The sequence below is a fragment of the Rousettus aegyptiacus genome, unplaced genomic scaffold, assembly GCF_014176215.1.
Source record: "Rousettus aegyptiacus isolate mRouAeg1 unplaced genomic scaffold, mRouAeg1.p scaffold_m13_p_17, whole genome shotgun sequence".
NCBI lineage: Eukaryota > Metazoa > Chordata > Mammalia > Chiroptera > Pteropodidae > Rousettus > Rousettus aegyptiacus.
Genome location: NW_023416292.1, coordinates 8096845 through 8115714, shown reverse-complemented (window position 1 = coordinate 8115714; position 18870 = coordinate 8096845). Strand labels below are relative to the sequence as shown.

Genomic DNA, 18870 nt, shown 5'->3' with positions numbered 1-18870 from the left:
AGAGAATGAATAAGTTGTGACATATGCATACAATGGAACACTATAACAGCAATAAAATGAATCGCAAAAACATACTGGATAAAAACAACAAAATTCAGGTAGCTGAAGTATACATATGATTTAAATAAGTCTGAAATGGACAAAAGTAAATGAGAGTTGCTCAAAGATACAGACATATGTGATAAAACTTATTAAAAAAGGGAAGTGAATAATTGATAAATTTCAGGATAGGGCTCCCTTTGCAGGATAGAGGTTCCCTCTGGAGAGAAGGGAGGGAAGTGCAGTTAAGGAAACATACATTAGCAATAATATAGTATCGCCCCTTGCATGACGTTCTTATCATTTTTGAAAGAGCAGAGAAATGAAGCAAGCTGTTGACATGCAGTGCCAGCCCTGGACCCCGAGCCTGCAACGGCCTTTTAACACTTTTTAACTTATATTCTCCTCAATCATTTGCTAATAGGATGAGGTCAGAGCAAACAAAAGACCAAATTTGTATAGATCATCTCGCATAACTGGAAAAAGAATATTCCACATACATACATTTTCTAGGTAACTAAACCCAATCCTTAATCTCTCATATTTGTACAGTAACTAGGACTTTATAATTATAATAAATAAATGAATGCTTACTATGTACCAAGCCCAATTGATAGAATTATTGCTCTTAAAAAGCTTACCATGCAGGAATAGGCAGGTGGGGGAGGGGAGATTATAAGTAAACAAGAGATTTACAGAAATCTACAACAGCTTTACAGAAAAATAAGGACATGGTTAATTCAAGATAAAGCACAGATTTCATAAAGAGAAACTACATCTTACAGAATCGTGAGAAATTTCCTAGGCAGATCTGGGAAGAAAGGAAACTCCAGAAAAAAGGAACCAACATAACCACAGCGAAATCCAGGGAATTAAGACTTAACTAAAACACAATTAGTAACTAAAAACATGCAGGGTGGGGCAGACGAATCCTAGCTAGAGACTTTGTGTTTTGTTTTATGGACAAACCCACATAAGGGTTAAGAGCAACAGATTTGGTTTTAAAAAGATTGCTTTAGCAACAGAGTGAAGAATGGACTGGAAGATGTGTGATGTGGAGAGTCTGGAGCCATGGAGATTAAGACAGAAAGTGTCAATAGTTCAGAGAAGAGAACCTAAAAATAAGGTAGTCACACAGAAGAACTAAGAGAAAATGACAAAATTTACAGTTATTTGAGAGAGAGAATTTAAAATGTAATGATAAAATCAATTAAGAAAGAGGCACTAAAATTGAGACACAATAGTTAAAAAGGGACACAGGAATCAGAGAATGGTGTTACACAAATCCAAGAGAGATTTTCAGAAAGAGGAAGGGGTCAATAACTTGAAATGGTATAGAAAGCACAAGTAGAATACAACGAATAATCAATCCCTGGATGTGGCAGGTAGGTCACTGTTGACCTGTCAGCAGTTTCAGGGAAATGAAGGACTAGAAAAACCTGACTGAAGCAAACTTAAGAGTAAAATAATTCTAAGGAGTATAGTTTTTTTCTAAACTGGTTGATAGTTATGCTTTTAAATGGAAGACTTGTATATAACGTTGGGCTGCAATGAAAATATGGCACAGAGAAGGGATGTAATGCTGGGAGAAGTCCTAGAGGTGATGTGAAGGAATGGAAAGGTTCAAACGAGCAGTGAAATTACACAGATGAAGGGCAGGAACCTTTCTTAATTGAGAGGGGCAGCCAGGCAGACTGTTCATTCAATAAACATTAATGAGTATCATTTCATATTACCAGATTTATAACATTTTAAAAGTCTGATCTTATCAAGTACCCGCAAAGAAGTGAATAGTGAGTACTGTGTGTGAACAAAAAATAGGGGTTCTACAGAAAGCTAACTTCACAGGGTGATCTGATCATAAATTCCAAAATGGGCAGGGCATGGTGGATAGTCATGCCTCAGGCCTATAACTTCTTTAGGGAGGTTTGTAAGTCAGCCCTGTCCATTCCATGGTTCTTGTGCATCTGGGTTAGCATAATTCTAAGATGTCAGAATACCTCTAAAGGAGTAACCACCCTTAAAAAAGCACAGAATCTTGTTACCTTTCCTATAATTCAATCCCCACTTTGCCTTCTCCCACCTCTATGTAACCTTCCTTCAGTTCCCTCCTTAACTTCAAATGCATTTAAAAAAGCTACAAAACTGTTATTCTCAGGACCGTTTGAAATCTTACTTCCTGGTATATGCAATCGGTTTGGTTCAAATAAACCTATAAAAATTTTCTACAGATTTGCACTTTGGAGTGTACATGTGTAAGGAATATAAGATGTACAATGTAACTGGGCCCCTGACTTCAAAAAGTTCACATCTAGTGGGCAAAATATAATAATTTTAATATAACATTCTCAGTGTAAACACACTCAGATGAAAACAGTAGTATGGTAGCAGAGGTCAGGGGAAAGACTGGTATTTAAAGGAGTTCCTGCTTGAAATTTTTTCTCCTAAGTAGAAGGTAAAATTATCTGCCACGTTTTTCTGGGGGTGTGAGAGGTGGTACGCGATGTGTAGAAAGGAATGAATGTTCAAAACAGTTGCTCAGATAATTGCATAACAGAAACTTTTATTCAAGATTTATTCCGTACTGGGTACTAAGTACTTTTATACATTACCTCTTTGATTCTCAAAAAAAAAAAAAAAAATTATTATTTTTATTTTACTAATGAAAAAAAACTGAGACTCATAAGTTAAAAAACAAGAGGCACTAAGGACTATCCTGAGATAGGAAACTACATTTTGTAAGTAGCAAGAATTTACATAATTGTGCCATTTTCTCCTGCTGTGCCTCTCAGACTAAGAACAGCAACTGATTCCAGCACTGTGGTTTTACAGGGTTAGGGATGGTATAGCAGAAAAATAAGGGAAAGTGTGGAGGGGAAGAAGAGGGGTTAAAGATATCAGAAAAAGCAATTTAAGTAGCTGATAACTGGGTCTAGGCAAACTTGAAAAAAAAAGAAGGAATCAAGGAATTTGAGACTAGCAATTGGTAAAATAACAAAAAAATATTAAGTTAAGGTAAGAATAAGATTTTCAAAATTTCATTGATAAAAGAGCTTAAGATGATGAGAAAGGCCAGAATGGGCCATGGCACTGAGTTCTTTAAGAGGAATGGGAGTCATTAAATTGGATGAGGTCATATTTTGTCTCCAATTTCACTATTATTTTCATTATACCACAGCTATCTATACCTCCTAAGCCTTTACTCATCAATATGTGGTCTATTTTTTACAAGTAATTCCTTGCCTTAATAAATGAGCATGTATATCAACTTAGCCTTTTCATAATGATTTTAAGTCATCATTTTCATCACCACATTGAGGAATATGAGTTCTTTTCTAGTTGGGGATTCTTCCACCTCTTCCTTTGAGACAGCTTCCAATTTTCACTGCTGTCAGTAAACCTGCTACTCATTTTTAATTTGTTAGAACATGAAAGAAGAAAAAATGTTTTCGAGATAAATAGGGTAACAAAATGAGGAAGCTTAATTTTACAATGAATACTGTATCACCTGAGGGTAGTTTTACTTGCTTTCTATAGATTAAAGATTAGGGTTTGTGGCAGGGCTTTTAATACTTCTGAATGATAACCCAAAAATTACTTAAACCACCGACTAACTGGAGTTCTAGATACTGTTTTTCAAAAAACCCTTAATTTTGAAATTTACTACCTCCTAAATCATTATGTAAAAATATTTTTCTTAATATGAGGTACTATTCCTTTTTTGAGTGGATTTGTAAAACAATTACAAGCTCACTAATGATCATCATTACCTCCTTCTTGGCTTCTTTTTTGGGGTCATAATCACTATCATTTCCATCCATCGGGTGTGTTTCTTCCACATCATCATCACTGACAAGAGACAGAGATTAGTAAACTTAATTCCTTTCTTTTTATTCTATTTCCATGCTCATATTAAACTATCATACATCTTGGTAGTAATTTTACTGAATATTCCCTAACAGTACAAGAGTTATCCTTGGCAAGGTAAGCTTTTATAATTTAGATTTCTGCATTGTTTAGAAAAATTTAAGGCACACAGAATTATTCTAGCAAACATTTCTAGCTAAAAAAGAAACCCAATAGGAAAGATATTTAAAAAGAAATATCATTTGGGAAAGAGAATTATATATTAATTTTATATAATATTATTTCGGTTCTCTGGTTGGAGAATAAAGACAGACAAAAACAAGGAAGCAAAATGATTTCATACTACCATAAAGATACAGCTACGATAATGTGGACTTCAGTTAATTGTGGAAAGAACATCTTCTAGAGAATATATTTAACATATTCTAAATACATGTATTGAATATATAATACTAAAAGGAAGCATTTGTGATCAAACACAGCTCAAATATAACTCAGTTGCAATGTTGGCTGGCTATGATTAACAGATAGTTGAAGAGAGTTCTTCTATTAAGATTTCTGATCATTTGCTCTTCCTGCTAGAGCAAACACAAGAATGTAAGGATAAGAAGTACTTACAAAGTGTTGCTTTTCTGCCTTAGGAAATGCAAGCACTCCAATACAATGCCCCTAACAATGTAACTATATAAAGGCATCCAACCTACCTGTCACCCTGGTTATGTCTATTGGCTAGTTTACGAGCCTGGCGATCCATCAAGCTTGTCCTAGATCGAGTTTTTTTCCAGGAATAGTAATATTTTACAAGGCTAGCAATTGTCTTATCTGGAAGCTTGGGGAAAAAAATCATGTTAATATCAGCAAATTTAATTTATAAGCTTCAATTAACAGAATGAATAATATTTCTGATATTATTCTTTGATACTTGGCAAAGGCATACATGAAAAACATTTTCATGGATACCCTTATGAATTATAGAGCTAAAAAGTGCTATCATAGTCCTAGTATCCTACTCATACCTATATCACTGACATTTCTGAATACGCCTATTCGTTAGGAGGGGAGAAGGGAAAGATGTCACATAGTGAAAACGGCCCCCGAAGTTCCCAGCACAGTCAATACCAGTAATTCAATATTTACTTTCCTTAAAGAGTTACCAAATTCTTTTTTTCCTATGTAAATTTATTGATATATAATACACATACCATAAAATTCTCCAGTTTAATGTGTACAAGTCAGTGGTTTTTAGAATATTCACCATATTGTACAACCATTACTACCTAATTCCAGGTATTTTCATAACCTCAAAAAGAAACCCTACATCCATTAGCAGTCACTCCCTGTTCTCTCCTTAACTTAGTCCCTATGGATTTACCTCTATGGATTTGTTTATTCTTAACATTCGATGTAAATGGAATCATACAACATATAACCTTTCAAGTGTGGCTTCTTTCAGTTAGCATGTTTTCAAAACAAAGCTATTAAATTCTTAACAATGAATTTTTAAAATCATTTTGTTTTAAATCAGGTTTTAAAATAACAATGCAAACAGACTTTAGCTACTAAATAAAGTCTTTGGGTACTCAAGTGACTAATGATCATGCACTGATTTGTCATATAGGCAAAGATATATGCGCTCAATCGAAAATGTTCTCTTCAAGTATGAAAGACACTTAGATATATTTGCTAACATTATCCATTCAAGTTAAGAGAGTTTAATGCAGCAACTTCTCAGGCTTATACTATTTTGACATAATACTAAAAATTTAAAAACTAGAAATAAAGAGCAGTTTTTCTTCTTAAAAAAAAATCAACAGCACCTGAACAATACTGAATTACAGAATTTTTAAAATTTTGATTTTCATATCTAAAGGAATATAAATTAGAAAATAAAATCCTTTGTTAAAAAAAATGAAACATTTAAAAATAAAACTGAAATTATGATATTTCCCTGGAACAACAAACTCAATAACACAATTACAAATATACTTAAGTCGTAATAAAAATTAATTTGTTACAATAAAATAGCACATAACTGTTGTGCATGAAAGAAAATAGAATGGTATGCAAATATACCTATTTCAAAATATTTAAAAATTAAAATTAGATTGGAAATCTTTTATTCTTTTTAATAATTAGGAAGCATAATATATCATTCAGGTATGAATCACAGTAAGACCAAAATTCCATACCATTTGCTGAATCCTGTGAAAGCTCTTCCCATGAAAACTAAAGGCTTGTTCAAATAGGACTTTATCTTCCACTGTCCACTCATCCGGAAAGGGAGTAAAATTAGGGAGATCAGCAAGGGACTTCTCAATGTTATGTTTATGCCAGAACAACATGCCAAGTGCCTTTGAAGAGAAATCATTCCTCTTTGGTTTTTAATGGACTTATGTTCTAACATACTTAAGAGAGTTAAACACAGATTAGGTTAAAATATTAAGCCTATGACTTCAATTGAAGATACACTCACAGTTTGGGGTGTTTTATCAGGGGTGCCCAAGTAGCAGACCTCATTTATTTCTTTTAAATAGGGCCTCAGAACAAGGAATGTTCTTACATACCACATTTGCTGCAGAATTTAGGAAACACAGTGAACTGAGGAGAGTGACTATAATTACTAAAGCAGATTTGTAGGCTCACAGCAAGACTTTTACCCACATTTATTCATTTGTGAATGTGTACAGAAAAATATGCTAAAAGGGAAAATATCCAGTAAACCAGTACTTCAATGAAACTACCAATTATAACACAAAACTAGAAGTGCTCAGTTAAAACTTAGTAGACAAATACTAGTTCTAACCTTTAGAAGTGTATCATGGGCTAAACATCTCTAAGAAGTAAGAGTACCTCAACTGCAAATGTAAGCATCTTTTATTCCATATATTTTTAAGGTCTTTATTATCATAACGTTCACAAAGATTATGAGGCATATTAATAACGTCAATGACTTTACCAGCAAATCACAGAAAAGCTGAAATGGACAATTTCCAACAATTCCACAATTTTTTATTGTGGGTCAGTGGTAGGCTTTTATAATTACTATAATGTACTGAATATCATTTAGGGGATTAAAGCTTTATTTTTTAAGAGACTTAGCAACTTTTTAAACAGTGAGTTTTAAAGTCAATTTCTGTACTTTGTTCGTTATCAAATGAACATGAAGATGAACATATGTGCAGTCACATTTTAAAAAATTAAATTTCTTAAATGAATATTAAACAGAAAGTCAAGAGTTAAATGAATATTAAACAGAAAGTCAAGAGATAAAAACAAAATCAAAGGCTTCAAAATCCACAAGAAAAGATAACTATATTTAGATAAACACCTTATTTTCACAGGAATGAATTTTTATTGTTTAACCATGTTACTAACTATAAAGTTAGTTCTTAATAATCCAGGTCACAGGTAATTCACCAATTTTACTATTAATTCTGATAAAAGTTAATCTAATACTTAGTTGAAATGAGCCTTAAAGAATCCCTTTATCATTTTCACTTTTCCGTGTTCTCCACTTCCTCATTACTAGGGATAATAACCGTATGTCATATATATCTCCTTTTAAAGGTAACTAATTTTTAAAAAGCTCTTTGTGAATTGTTTCATTCATAATTTAAAAGTCTTAAATATTTCTTTAAATAAAAACTTTAAATTTAAGGTCTTTTAGATTAAAAAGTCAAACAGAATTTACCTGTATTCAAAAAAATTTTCCCTGTTTGGTTATTTGCCAGAGCAATCCTAAAGGCTTTTAGATACTTTTAAGACTTGAAGTAGAATAAGAAGTAGGGGTCTTAAGAGAAAAATATTTAAGCCCTTGAGATGAATAATGTTTATAAAAGCAAAATCCTTAATGCTAAAAAATCACACTTTGCTAGGACTTTTGTGGTATCTAAAAGTTGGTTAAACTTTATGCACTTTCTTAGGACAGAAACTATCACAAGATGCTCTCTGGATTTGGTGAACGTTGAGGTAAGCCTTAATATTAAAATGTTTCTCCACATACCTGTTCCACATTGTAGCCATGTTTCTCCTTTGCAATCGCAATGTATTCATCCACTGTAATGAAACAATGTTATGTAATCAATCACTCTCATTTACTTCATTTGCCCAGGTCTACTTAAAAAAAAAAAAAAAAAAAAAGGCAGAATTTAAAAATTTATATTCCAGGGGTAAAGAAAATAGCTGAAGCCATTTTCCATGAAGTATTACAAAAATAACTTTTACTTGTATGTACAGGATGAGAGGTTTACTCTTTAAAATTTTACTTAGTATGACTTATCTCTATGGCCACATGGCATATACTTACTAAATTCGATGACCTAACTATAACTATTTTTGTATACAAAGAATGGTCAATCTGTGGGTAGCCAACAGAGCCTAATCATTGTGTACAATATTAAATAATTTCTTGATTTTGTGTTGCAGCCATTATTTGAAAACACTTAGCTATTTAAAACCTCATCTCATATTTAGAGTTGGTCTAAAGCCTTTACATTCCCATTTCTGATTGCTGTATAAAGGACGGTTTTGCTATAGTTTTGCCAGCTATACATAATAACAACACTTTAAGTATGCTGAGGTATCCCTAAAATTTTCTTAAGCTCTTCCTGCTCGCTACACAAAAGGTGTTTGAATAGTCCATTTTCATTTATCCTCCATATGTAATCAAGCCAATAGAATTATTTAGATAAGCACAGTTTCAATGATATACTGGCTGTTTCAAGGCCTCATTGCTGAAGTCTGCCATTTCACATTCAGCAGGACTCAGTTTTTTATTAAGTCCATACAGTCACTCCTTGACTCTTTCTTTATTCCACATATATATGGTATAAATTATACATAATTTATATAGCTATATATGTATATAAATAAATTCTTTAAGCACGTTTTTCAGAAGCAGTAGTTAAAAAAATTCTGATCTTAGAACAGCTAGTCTACCTGAGCTTGATTCTCGGCCTTGTCACTAGGTTTTTAACTTTAGGCAATTAACTTGACCTTTTGGTACCTTAGTTTCTTTAGTGTAAATGGTGATAAAAACAGTTACCTTCCTCCTAGGATTAAACTGCATGCAAAGTGCTTAGAATAGTACCCAGCACATTTGAAGTACTTTATAAGAATTTGTTATTATTATTAGTCAGTATACTTTAATACATAAATATGCTATTATAACAATACTTTTCATGGATGTTGTTTTATTTCCATAAGACTGTAAACTTTTGGTACAGAAAATCCAAATATCATATTTTGTTTAGAAGCCACAGAACTTAAACACATGATAGGTCTAAATATCTGCTGATTAACTTTAATGAAAATGTCTTACGGTCCTATAAATAGAAGGCTAAACAGTACTAATCAATCTGTGGTTCTCAACCTTGGTTGTGCATTAGAATCAGTGGGGGAGCTTTTAAAAAGTTAAGTCAGGGCTCCACCTTTGAGAATTCTGATTGAATTGGTCTGAGATAGAGACCAGACATCAGTAGTGTGATTTTTTTTTTTTAAGTTCCCCAAGTGATTCCAATGTATAGCCCTAGACCTTCCGTTGCATATTCCAGACTCCACACTACCAGGAATGTTGTCTTTCTGAATTTTGTTTCCTACTTTGCTAAGAAATGTACTAGTATGTAAAACAATACTAAAACAGCAAAAGCCAATGACATGCTGACACTGTTTGTGAATGAAAACCTTTACCTGTAAGGAGGATTAAACCAAAGAAACCCAATAGTCCAAGGCCAAATGTACAATTTCATGTTTTTGTGTGTGTTTAAGAATGCCTCAAGAACATTAATTTCCTAGAGTACCAGCTAGATCTTTTGCTGATATTCTAAAACTTTTAAATAGTAAGATTATTGAGTATGCAAAATAATACTCAGTTTTCAATGTTTAGTTCTCTTATGGCATCACTAAGTATAACTTACTATGCATGGATCATTACTTTTCATGGGATTAAATAAACCATCATGGAACATCTACAAGATTTAGTAAATATTTTCAAAAGACAACCTTATTTTACAGCTCCTAGAATAGCTGTTCAGTGGTTTTTTGTTTTAGCAAATTCAATGATAACTAAATGGAGGGGTGGGGATCTTAGTTTTGTTACCTGCATGTTTCCTATATCTGATGTGCCGCAAAGGATCAGGTCCGCTACATCACATTGAAGTCTAAAGTCACACCATGATTCAAGAAGTGCATGGTCATTGATCCAGAAGGTCTCCGTCCAGAAATGGAGAGTACAAAGATGACCTGATTGATGGCTGCTGAAGTCAGTTCTTTCCCCTTTCCTCTTTAAAATGGTAATGATAGTGGGCTCTTTGAAGTTTGAAGGCATTTCTTTACAGCTCCATACACTGAGGAAAAGCCTGTGCAGATGTCTACATAGTAACTCCCTCCCCTGCTTGAGGATTTAAGCAGCAATGCCATCAGATCCTAGGATTTCTCAGTCTTCTGGGCCTGACACAAATTGGAATGATCAACCCACTATCTTTCAAAAGGAAAAACATTCTAATATAAAACCTCCATCAAAAAACAAAACAAAACAAAGACAAACTGGTTTTTCTTAATGAGACTCTAAGCAACCCTCCCAAAAAAATATAAATTGCATTTTGCATTAGTCGATAGATCCCTGTTGACATAAACATTCAATTTCAGAAAACTTACATTTGGTATCTGGAATACTGTGATATGGAGACCACACAAGCATTCCTCCATTGTCTTTATCTGTGTACTTTGTAGCACCTGGAGAAAAAATTAATTACTTTGAATATGATGGATTTTTTATTTATATACAAAATAAGTGTACATAAAATTAGTTTATTTCTATTTTAGTACATTACCTGCAAGAGAGACAGAAATAAAGCACAGGAAAATAAAGAGAAGGAAAACAGATTTACATTACAGTAAATATCCCAAATATGAAAATGAAGGAAATTTCATAAACACTGAATCTTACCTCCTTTAAATTAAAAAGACTTGAGTACCTAATACATCTTTTCTTTATACACATTACAACCTTCTACACATTACTTAGGAATCATTAAAAACTCTAAAAACCATTGAGAATACCTTGGTTGGTAATTGTTTTGCTCCATTTCTAAATGGGCCAAGATTACTGTGATCTTTAAATATTTGTATATGCAGTTTATAATTTTCATTTAATCTTATTCCTTACTAGAAGCCTGCCAGCTATTCTTTTAGACTTAATTTTATTACATTTTATATTAATAAATGTTCTATATAATAGGAAAAGTCAAAAAATGTAAAAGTTAGGAATGCTACTTATTTTTAAAGTAGTCTGAGAATCTATATCTAATCTAGGAGTATACTATTGCTGTTTCTAATTTATTTCTCTTCTGTTATAAAGTCAGAAAAATCAAGCTCTACTGAAACTACATGTAAAATGAGAATACCGAATGAATGAAACCTGACAGCTATCCCAGAGACAAGTACATGCCCAGGGGGGTCTGTCTTTTAATCACTCAGTGGTCTTTTTCTGGCTTCTTCCCATTCTTAGGTGCATTTGAGTTCATTAAAACTATCAACAAATGAGGCATCTGTTGCCACCTATTTTAAACAGATTTGTCTGTTTAAATATGTCATAATTGACTTTTATGAAGTGTTGATAGCTACCACCAACTAATGACCAGAATTCCAAAATAATTCACATAAAGCATTAACAGAATTCTGAGGTTAAACCATGATCATGTATAAAGTTATAAGGTATCTGGAATACAGAACATTCATTTCCATGGATAAAGAAACTACCACTATAATCTCAATCTAGAGAAGTTATCTATCAAACAATAATTTAATAACACTTGGTAGGTTTTTATTTTTGGACAATCATCATACATCACTATTCTATATTTGATCAAGAAATTTTAGAGAATGATACACTGTTGGTGAAATACAAAGCTAAAATTGTTTTTTAAAATTATATATTTTACTATAACGAAAAATTAAGGATGGAGAAGAAATGAGACAATACTATCAAAGTATTAGAAAAACTACAATTAGAAAATAAATCTAAAAGCAAAACCTCTTTTTTGTCATAAGTATCTTTAATAAAATAGGACACAAATAGCTGAGAATGTAAAAAAATTCAAGTTAGAAGTACATTAGCTAAAATTTAGTCAATGAAAATAAATTTTAATGTCTTTTAAAAACTTCAATATTAAAACATATATTTAATTTTAACGACATGAAATAAAAACACAAACACAAAAAATCCAAACCATTCAATGGAAACAGAAATATCCTATTTAAACTGGTCAGAGGACTTCACTGAATAAAATCTATTGCTATTTCTAGTGAATATCCTAAACTTCAATTTTTTAACATGGCACTTTTTTTCACAATCGATTGTGACGATAATTTAAAAACTAAATAGAACATAGAATGCAATGAAGGTTTCCATTAAGTCTCAAGTCTTAATATGATGCTTAATATTTAAACATATTTCTTTGCATCTGATTCTTGCATTACAGGTCTTAATTAAAATATCTTCATTAACTATCTCTTCTTAAACAAATATAAATTATTTTTTGTATTTTTCCCAATTAAGAATAAACAGTTAAGTTTCTCTCCCAAAATCTTAACGCTATAATTAATGACTTGATTGGCAGAAACTGGCATCCAAGCTGCGGGGACTAACAGCTCTTCTAATATGGGTGGGTGGGTGGGTGTGTGTGTGTGTGCGCGCGCGTGTACAGAATGCCTACTTAGGCGCTTCACGATGTTTTTTCCCTAACCCTTGAACTGGACTTCACCATTTTCAATCATGCATACGTCACCTAGGCCCAAGAAATGATTGATGTTCACGGAAATGAGAGATATTTTATAATGATGTAATTATTATAGAGCCAGACTCCAAATTTGAATCCCAGCTCTGCCACTTCCTAACTTTGTCACCTTGGGCAAATTTAATCTGTCTGTGCCTCAATGTAACTCATCGTTAAATATAGGGATGATGAGAGTACCTACTTCATAAGGTTGTTCAAAAACTAAATGAATTAGTATATATAAAGTAGCTGGTATATGGTATATATTATATGACTTATTGCTAGTATATGTTTACTGAAAACAGTTCTTTAAGTTCTCTCTTCTTTCTCTACACTAAAAGGGTTTTTCACATTATCAATCAAATAAAAATATAAATGAATAAAACCTCATGGAGTTCTAACACAAATGGCTGATGTCCCCTCTCATCAACCCATCAAAAATAAGATTGAATAGCTGAAATGACCTTTTTGTTTTTCTGACAACTCAGACTTGATTCCTTTCCTATAAAAGGAGAAAGTAACTTGTATTATTAAAAACAATTTATCCTCAAGGATGCTTTGCATCCAATAAAGTTTTACCTTTTCTATCACAAAAGCAGAAATGAACTAAAATATCTAAAGGTCCTAAACCAAATGTTTGTTTTCTGTAACAATATTTAAGATTACACCTCAAAATTATGATATTGAGAAATAATACTGAGAATTGAACCTTGACTCACAAAATAATTAAGCTTTATAAGTACCTTATCTTCCAAATGGATTAAACAAACCAAAATGTAGATAGCAAGCTACAATTTTAATAGGCTACAGTAGCCTAACAGTCGTGAAAATTATTGAAGTTTTCAAAAATATTAAATGAAACACTTGTTTAATTCCTTTGATACTTTTAGATCTCCTTAACTGTAGTTAGTATATTTATGAGACCAATTGGGGACAAACAACAACTATAAAACAAAAGTATAATTGGCCCTCTGGATCCATGGATTCCAAATCTGCAGATTCAACCAACCTAAGATCAAAAATATTGTGGAAAAAAAAAAAAAGTTATATTGTTGGGGACATGTACTATGTAGTTAGGCCTATGATGGTTTTGTCTATAATAAACACGTACTGACTTTTTGGGTCATCATTATTCCCTAAACCAGAAGTCCCCACGTGCTGGCACCAGGGACCAGGGCTCCCAAGAATCTAATGCTTGATGATCTGAGGTGGAGCTGATGCGGTGATGCGAGTGCTGGGGAGCAGCTGCAAATACAGATGAGGCTTCGCTTGCTGGCCTGCCGCTCACTTTCTGTTGTGCAGCCCAGTTCCTAATGGGCTGTGGACTTCCCAGTCTGTGGCCCAGGGGTTGGAGATCCCAGCCCTAAACAATATAACTACTATTTACACAGCATTTACATTGCATTAGGCATTATAAGTAATCTAGAGATGATTAAAAGTATATGGGAGGCTGTATCTCAGTTATATGTAAATGCTGTGCTATTTTATATGAGGGACTTCAGCTTATCTGCAGATTTTAGTATCCTCGGGGGGTCCTGAAACCAATCCTCAGTAGATATGGATAATTGCATCATTTTGATAAGCTAGGATTTCTATACCAAATTTGAAATAGCAAATTTCAAAATTAAGCCTAAAAAAATAAAAATCTACTTTTTAGATTTCCTTTAAGACATTTAAAATAAGGACTTGATGGAAATCATAAAATATTCTATCAAGAGTTTAAGTGTTAAGACTATTAAGACACTCCAAATATATTTTTCAATTCTACCATTTATAAACTAAGCTCTGAATTGTATACTTAATTCACCAACTTCACACTGGGATAAACAAAGACTTTCCAAGGGGTACATAAGCAGGAATAATCTCTTGGGAATCAATTTTCAGACCTACAACTTCCCTATGTTCTCCTTCCCAAGACCATCTGCCTGAGAACTCGCCTGTAGTCTAAGCAATCCACTCATTCTACTTCTGACTTCCCTTATAAATGCCCTTTTCTCACTAAAATAAAAAGGCAGGTCTCTTACCCATTCCAAATCTAAGAATACACTGCTTAAAATTTTAAAACCTCTATAGTGCCAAAGGCTATCAGCAAAGCCCTCCTTTACTCAAGGCACCATGATTACTAGAACATTAATCAATTATGCATTCATTGTAATAACTCATGCCAGAAGAGATTTAACACTTAGAACCTTATGTTCACAAGACTAGGTATTATGGTGGTAGAGAAATTGAATAGGTGATCAATAAAGCGCTTTCAAGCACAAAAACACATTACAAAATCCTTCAGGGGGAATGCATGGAAATGATTTCAAAGACAAAAAGGAACAACGTAAACTTTCAGACTGTTAGGAGTCTGTTCAAATATTTTATAAAATAGATACCATTACATTCCTCTAGTTATATTTAACTGGGTGCATTTTAAATAAGTATATAACAGCTTTATTTCAAAGTGTTAATATTTTCAATACACTGGAGATTACATTTCTCAACTCAGTGACAAATTTCAACTCAGTGACAAATAATAGATGTTGACTTGAAAATATGAGAAAATGTTTTTTTTTCAAAATTTTATGGATAGGTATTCAAATTATTTTGAAGAACATTTCTTTATATATTACTTTTCACTTAATCCTGTGATATAGTTATCATTGTCTCCCTTTTACAAATGAGAAAACTAGGGCCTGGACACACCAGGTAGTTTATCCAAGGTCACTATGCCATCTTAGCTAAAAGCCATATGATAAGACAAAAACTGTTCCTTATGATATAAGTATAGTTAGTCAGTAGGCACTAAATAAATTTGGGAAGACCTAGTAAATAATCAAAAGAAAGAAAAGAAACCTAAGAAAATAATCAGAAATCCAGTTAGTAAATTTTTATAAAGGCATTCTTAGCAATGGTACATTAACTATTCCGAAAATCTTCTAACTTCATTAATTCTACCTGTGTTTAATTCCTATCATCACTAACAACTCCTCTAATAAAAATACCCTCCACGAAAAAAAAAAAATCCCTTTTAATTTTTCTACATACTGATCATAAAAACCTTGGCACCCAAGGAATTTTTCTTCCAGATGACTTGGATGGCTATGGATGAACAATCTCTAGAGTGGTTTACGACGCTAAAGACAATGGTATGAAAAAGAGAAAAGGAGTGAGAAGAGCTGACCACATCTCAACTTCTATCATTAATAAACCTCTTATCTTTTCCAAGGAAATGTTTAAATTGTCACCCAATTTCAGTGGCTTCCCCCCCCCACAAATATTCTGCTTAGATTCAAAACAAGCAAAATATGATTATTAAGTAAACTGGATTATCCAAATAGTAGCCATGCGAAACCACCTAAGAAGTATTCTGCACTTCTAATGAATTACTTTTCAATTTTGAAATCTGTTCCAGTATTTAGCCTATTATGAAACAAAAATGCTTTACGGTGACATGCAAAAACTTGTTTCAGCATTAAATCTGGCATTTTAAGACAAGACTCCTATAGCTAACTATGAAATGTAAACCTAACTAATGGGACAAAAAGATAGTTATATTTATTAACCTATGAAACAATCCTGGCTGTTGAGTTCTAGTTTGAAAAAGTTCATCAATTTCAACCAAAGCCGAGTCCCAATGAAAGCCCCAAATCAGAAAAGTAATAATGTATGCAGAACCATTCTTAATTATGAAATTTAGCTTTTTCTGAATAACTGCCCAGTCTTGTAATCTTAGCGAGAATTCCATGAAGTATTTTTAATTTCTTCTATTTTACAGCTAGGGAAACTGAGGCTCAGAAGGCTAGTGACTTGCTCAGAGCACAAAAATAAGAGCTAGGAACGGAATTCAGTCTATCTTAAGTCAAAGCATGTTCTTTCTAAATGTCAAGCTAAAACCTGAGGCAGCACAGTACTGGGAAAGTGCTACTCACATTCTAGCTACATGAGAATTAGTTTCACAAAACATATGAAATTATTTGAAGCCCACCAGTACACACACTGATAACTTCTGAATAGAATGTATTAACCGCAATGTCACTAGAAAGCGACCAGATCTTGTATGGTTGTTTTTACCTATTGAAAAATAGCCTGCACTGACAATCCTCTTAACACTCATTGATTTTACCCCCTCCCTTGGAACAGCAGTTGCTGCTACCTAATACTCTTTAACTGGTTGGTAAATACCATTTTGAATTGCCATAACAGGCAGAAGAGGAATGAAAATACCCATCCATACCCTATAATCAAATAAACGTGCTATTTTCCCCAAGAAAATACAAGTAAATCCCATTAACATCTAATACAGAATTCAAGAATCTGACACTGACGCAACGTTATTATGCGCAGGCAATGGGCATAAAAACTGACCAAAAGAAGAAACCCAGCCCCTTCAAAGTCTGTCCAAAGGCTGAACTGAAGAGGGTCTGGGTGGGGTGGGGAGGAGGAAACACGCTCCACTCCGAGAGGCTCCAGCAAGGGCGCCTCCATATGCGGAACTCTCGCCCAATCCCCGTCCAGGCTGAAATCCCGTGACCGCCAGGGAGCCTGTTTGGAGAAAAGTAGACAGGGAGCCCGCAAGCTGGGTTGGCAGAGGACGCTGGAACCTGGCTGCTCCGGGAGAAAATGTCTCCTTGGCAGCTGCCGCCACTGTCCTGTGGTCTGACTTCCTAGGGCTGGCTCGCGAGCGAGGTGTGTGCCTCTGGCTTCTCCCCACCCCTTCCCCCATCCCTTTCTCTCCTCGGCTCCTACACTCCGCAGAGCTGTCGCGAGCAAAGCTACACCACCTAGCCAAAAAGAAAGAAAAAATAAAATCCCGGGTGCGCCCGGGTCGAGCAGGGCTTGCCTTGGGCTTCGGCCGGTGACAGCAGGCATTAGTCGCCCTCGCGGAGCGCGGCCCTCGGCTCCCCAGGCCGGTGGAATGGCAATTGACATTGGCATGGTTCTTCCGCACACAGCCCGCACTGCCAGCCTCTCCTCCAGCCCGCAGACCCGCAGCCGCTCCTGCCCCAGCCGCGGACCCCCAATCCGCCGAGGGCCATCTCCCTCTGCTCTCCCCTACATCGCCCCGGGCTCAGGGGGCAGAAGGGCGATGACACCAGTGAGCAAGTGGCCTCCAAAGGAACCATGTTAACCTTGCAATGCACACATCTGCCCACACGCCCTGTGTCACAGCCCTGCCAAGCTTGACAGCCTCCCGCCAGAGATACCTGCCCATCCCAGCCCCGCATCCCCTCCCAACCGCACACTCGGACCCCTACCCCGCCCGTCCTCTACCCCTTCCACCCTAAACCAATCCCAGCAAAGGGGAGACAGGATTTTGCCTAAGCAAATATATCTACCTGGATCAAATTCAGGGATCCGGGCTTGGTATTCAGCTCCGACTCTCATCCCAACATCTGCAAAGCAATGCCAAAAAGAAAGGAAAAAGGAAAAGAAGAGGAAAAGAAAGAAAAAAGAAAAAGGAAGAGACACTTAATAAAATATAAAAATTGCTGGAGAGAGGAAAGAAGCGGCGGGTGGCTGGGAAGATATTAACTCCGGGCACTCCGGGAGATGGCAGCGGATGGGGGCGGGGAGCAGGGGGGGGCGAGGGCGGAGGATTGGTCGAGGGCGGAGGGACGGGGGTCGCGGGGGGTGCTGCTGCACTGCACCGGGAGTTCGAAGCTACCGCAGCGCCCGTGCTCCGAGGGGAGGGAGGGCGGGAGCGCGGCGAGGGGAGGGGGCTGGGGGAGGGGAAGAGGGAGGGGGGCAGGCGGGCTGGCGGGGAGGAGTTCGAGGCTACCACCGTGCTCGTCGTCGCTGCTGCAGCCGCTCTCGGGCTCCGAGAAGTGCAGCCCGCCGTTGGTGGACGAGGCGCCGCTGCCGCCGCCGCCTGCCGGGCTCTTGGCGCTGCCGTTGGCCGATCGGTTCTTCCCCAGTAACTCGGGCCCTTTCTCCATCATGCCGGGCATGGTAGAAGAGGGGAGGGGGAAAGGTGAGGGGAAGAGGTAGGCGTCAGGGTGAAGGGGGAGATGGCTTACGAGTGCGGGCGGGAGGGAAAGGAGGAGGAGGAGGAGACGGCGGCAGCGACGGAGGAGGAGGAGGGTGTTAATATGGAGCCGCCATAACCGCTCCGGTCCGGCAGTAGCGCAGTCGCCTCACAACAACCCGCCCCGGCCCCGCCTCTCTCCCCTCCTCCCGCCGCCCGCCGCCCACCCCGCGCAGT

The 18870-nt window shown here is 35.9% G+C and overlaps 1 protein-coding gene across 8 annotated transcripts in view; it reads right to left on the bottom strand.

Moving 5' to 3' along the window:
* The window catches only part of RCOR3 (REST corepressor 3), a 46793-nt gene extending 27990 nt beyond the window's left edge, over positions 1-18803 (bottom strand). For 2 of the 8 annotated variants that reach the window (XM_016166497.2, XM_016166500.2), the window contains exons 1-7: positions 18448-18803; positions 18005-18061; positions 10561-10638; positions 7910-7962; positions 6096-6257; positions 4611-4735; positions 3810-3888 (exon numbers count right to left, since the gene is read on the bottom strand). In XM_016166497.2, coding sequence (XP_016021983.1) covers positions 3810-3888; positions 4611-4735; positions 6096-6257; positions 7910-7962; positions 10561-10638; positions 18005-18061; positions 18448-18616 — 723 coding nt within the window. In that variant the 5' untranslated portion in view covers positions 18617-18803. The other 6 variants (XM_036234479.1, XM_016166502.2, XM_016166498.2 and 3 more) reach the window with 6 other exon arrangements.
* Positions 18804-18870: the final 67 nt, after the last annotated feature.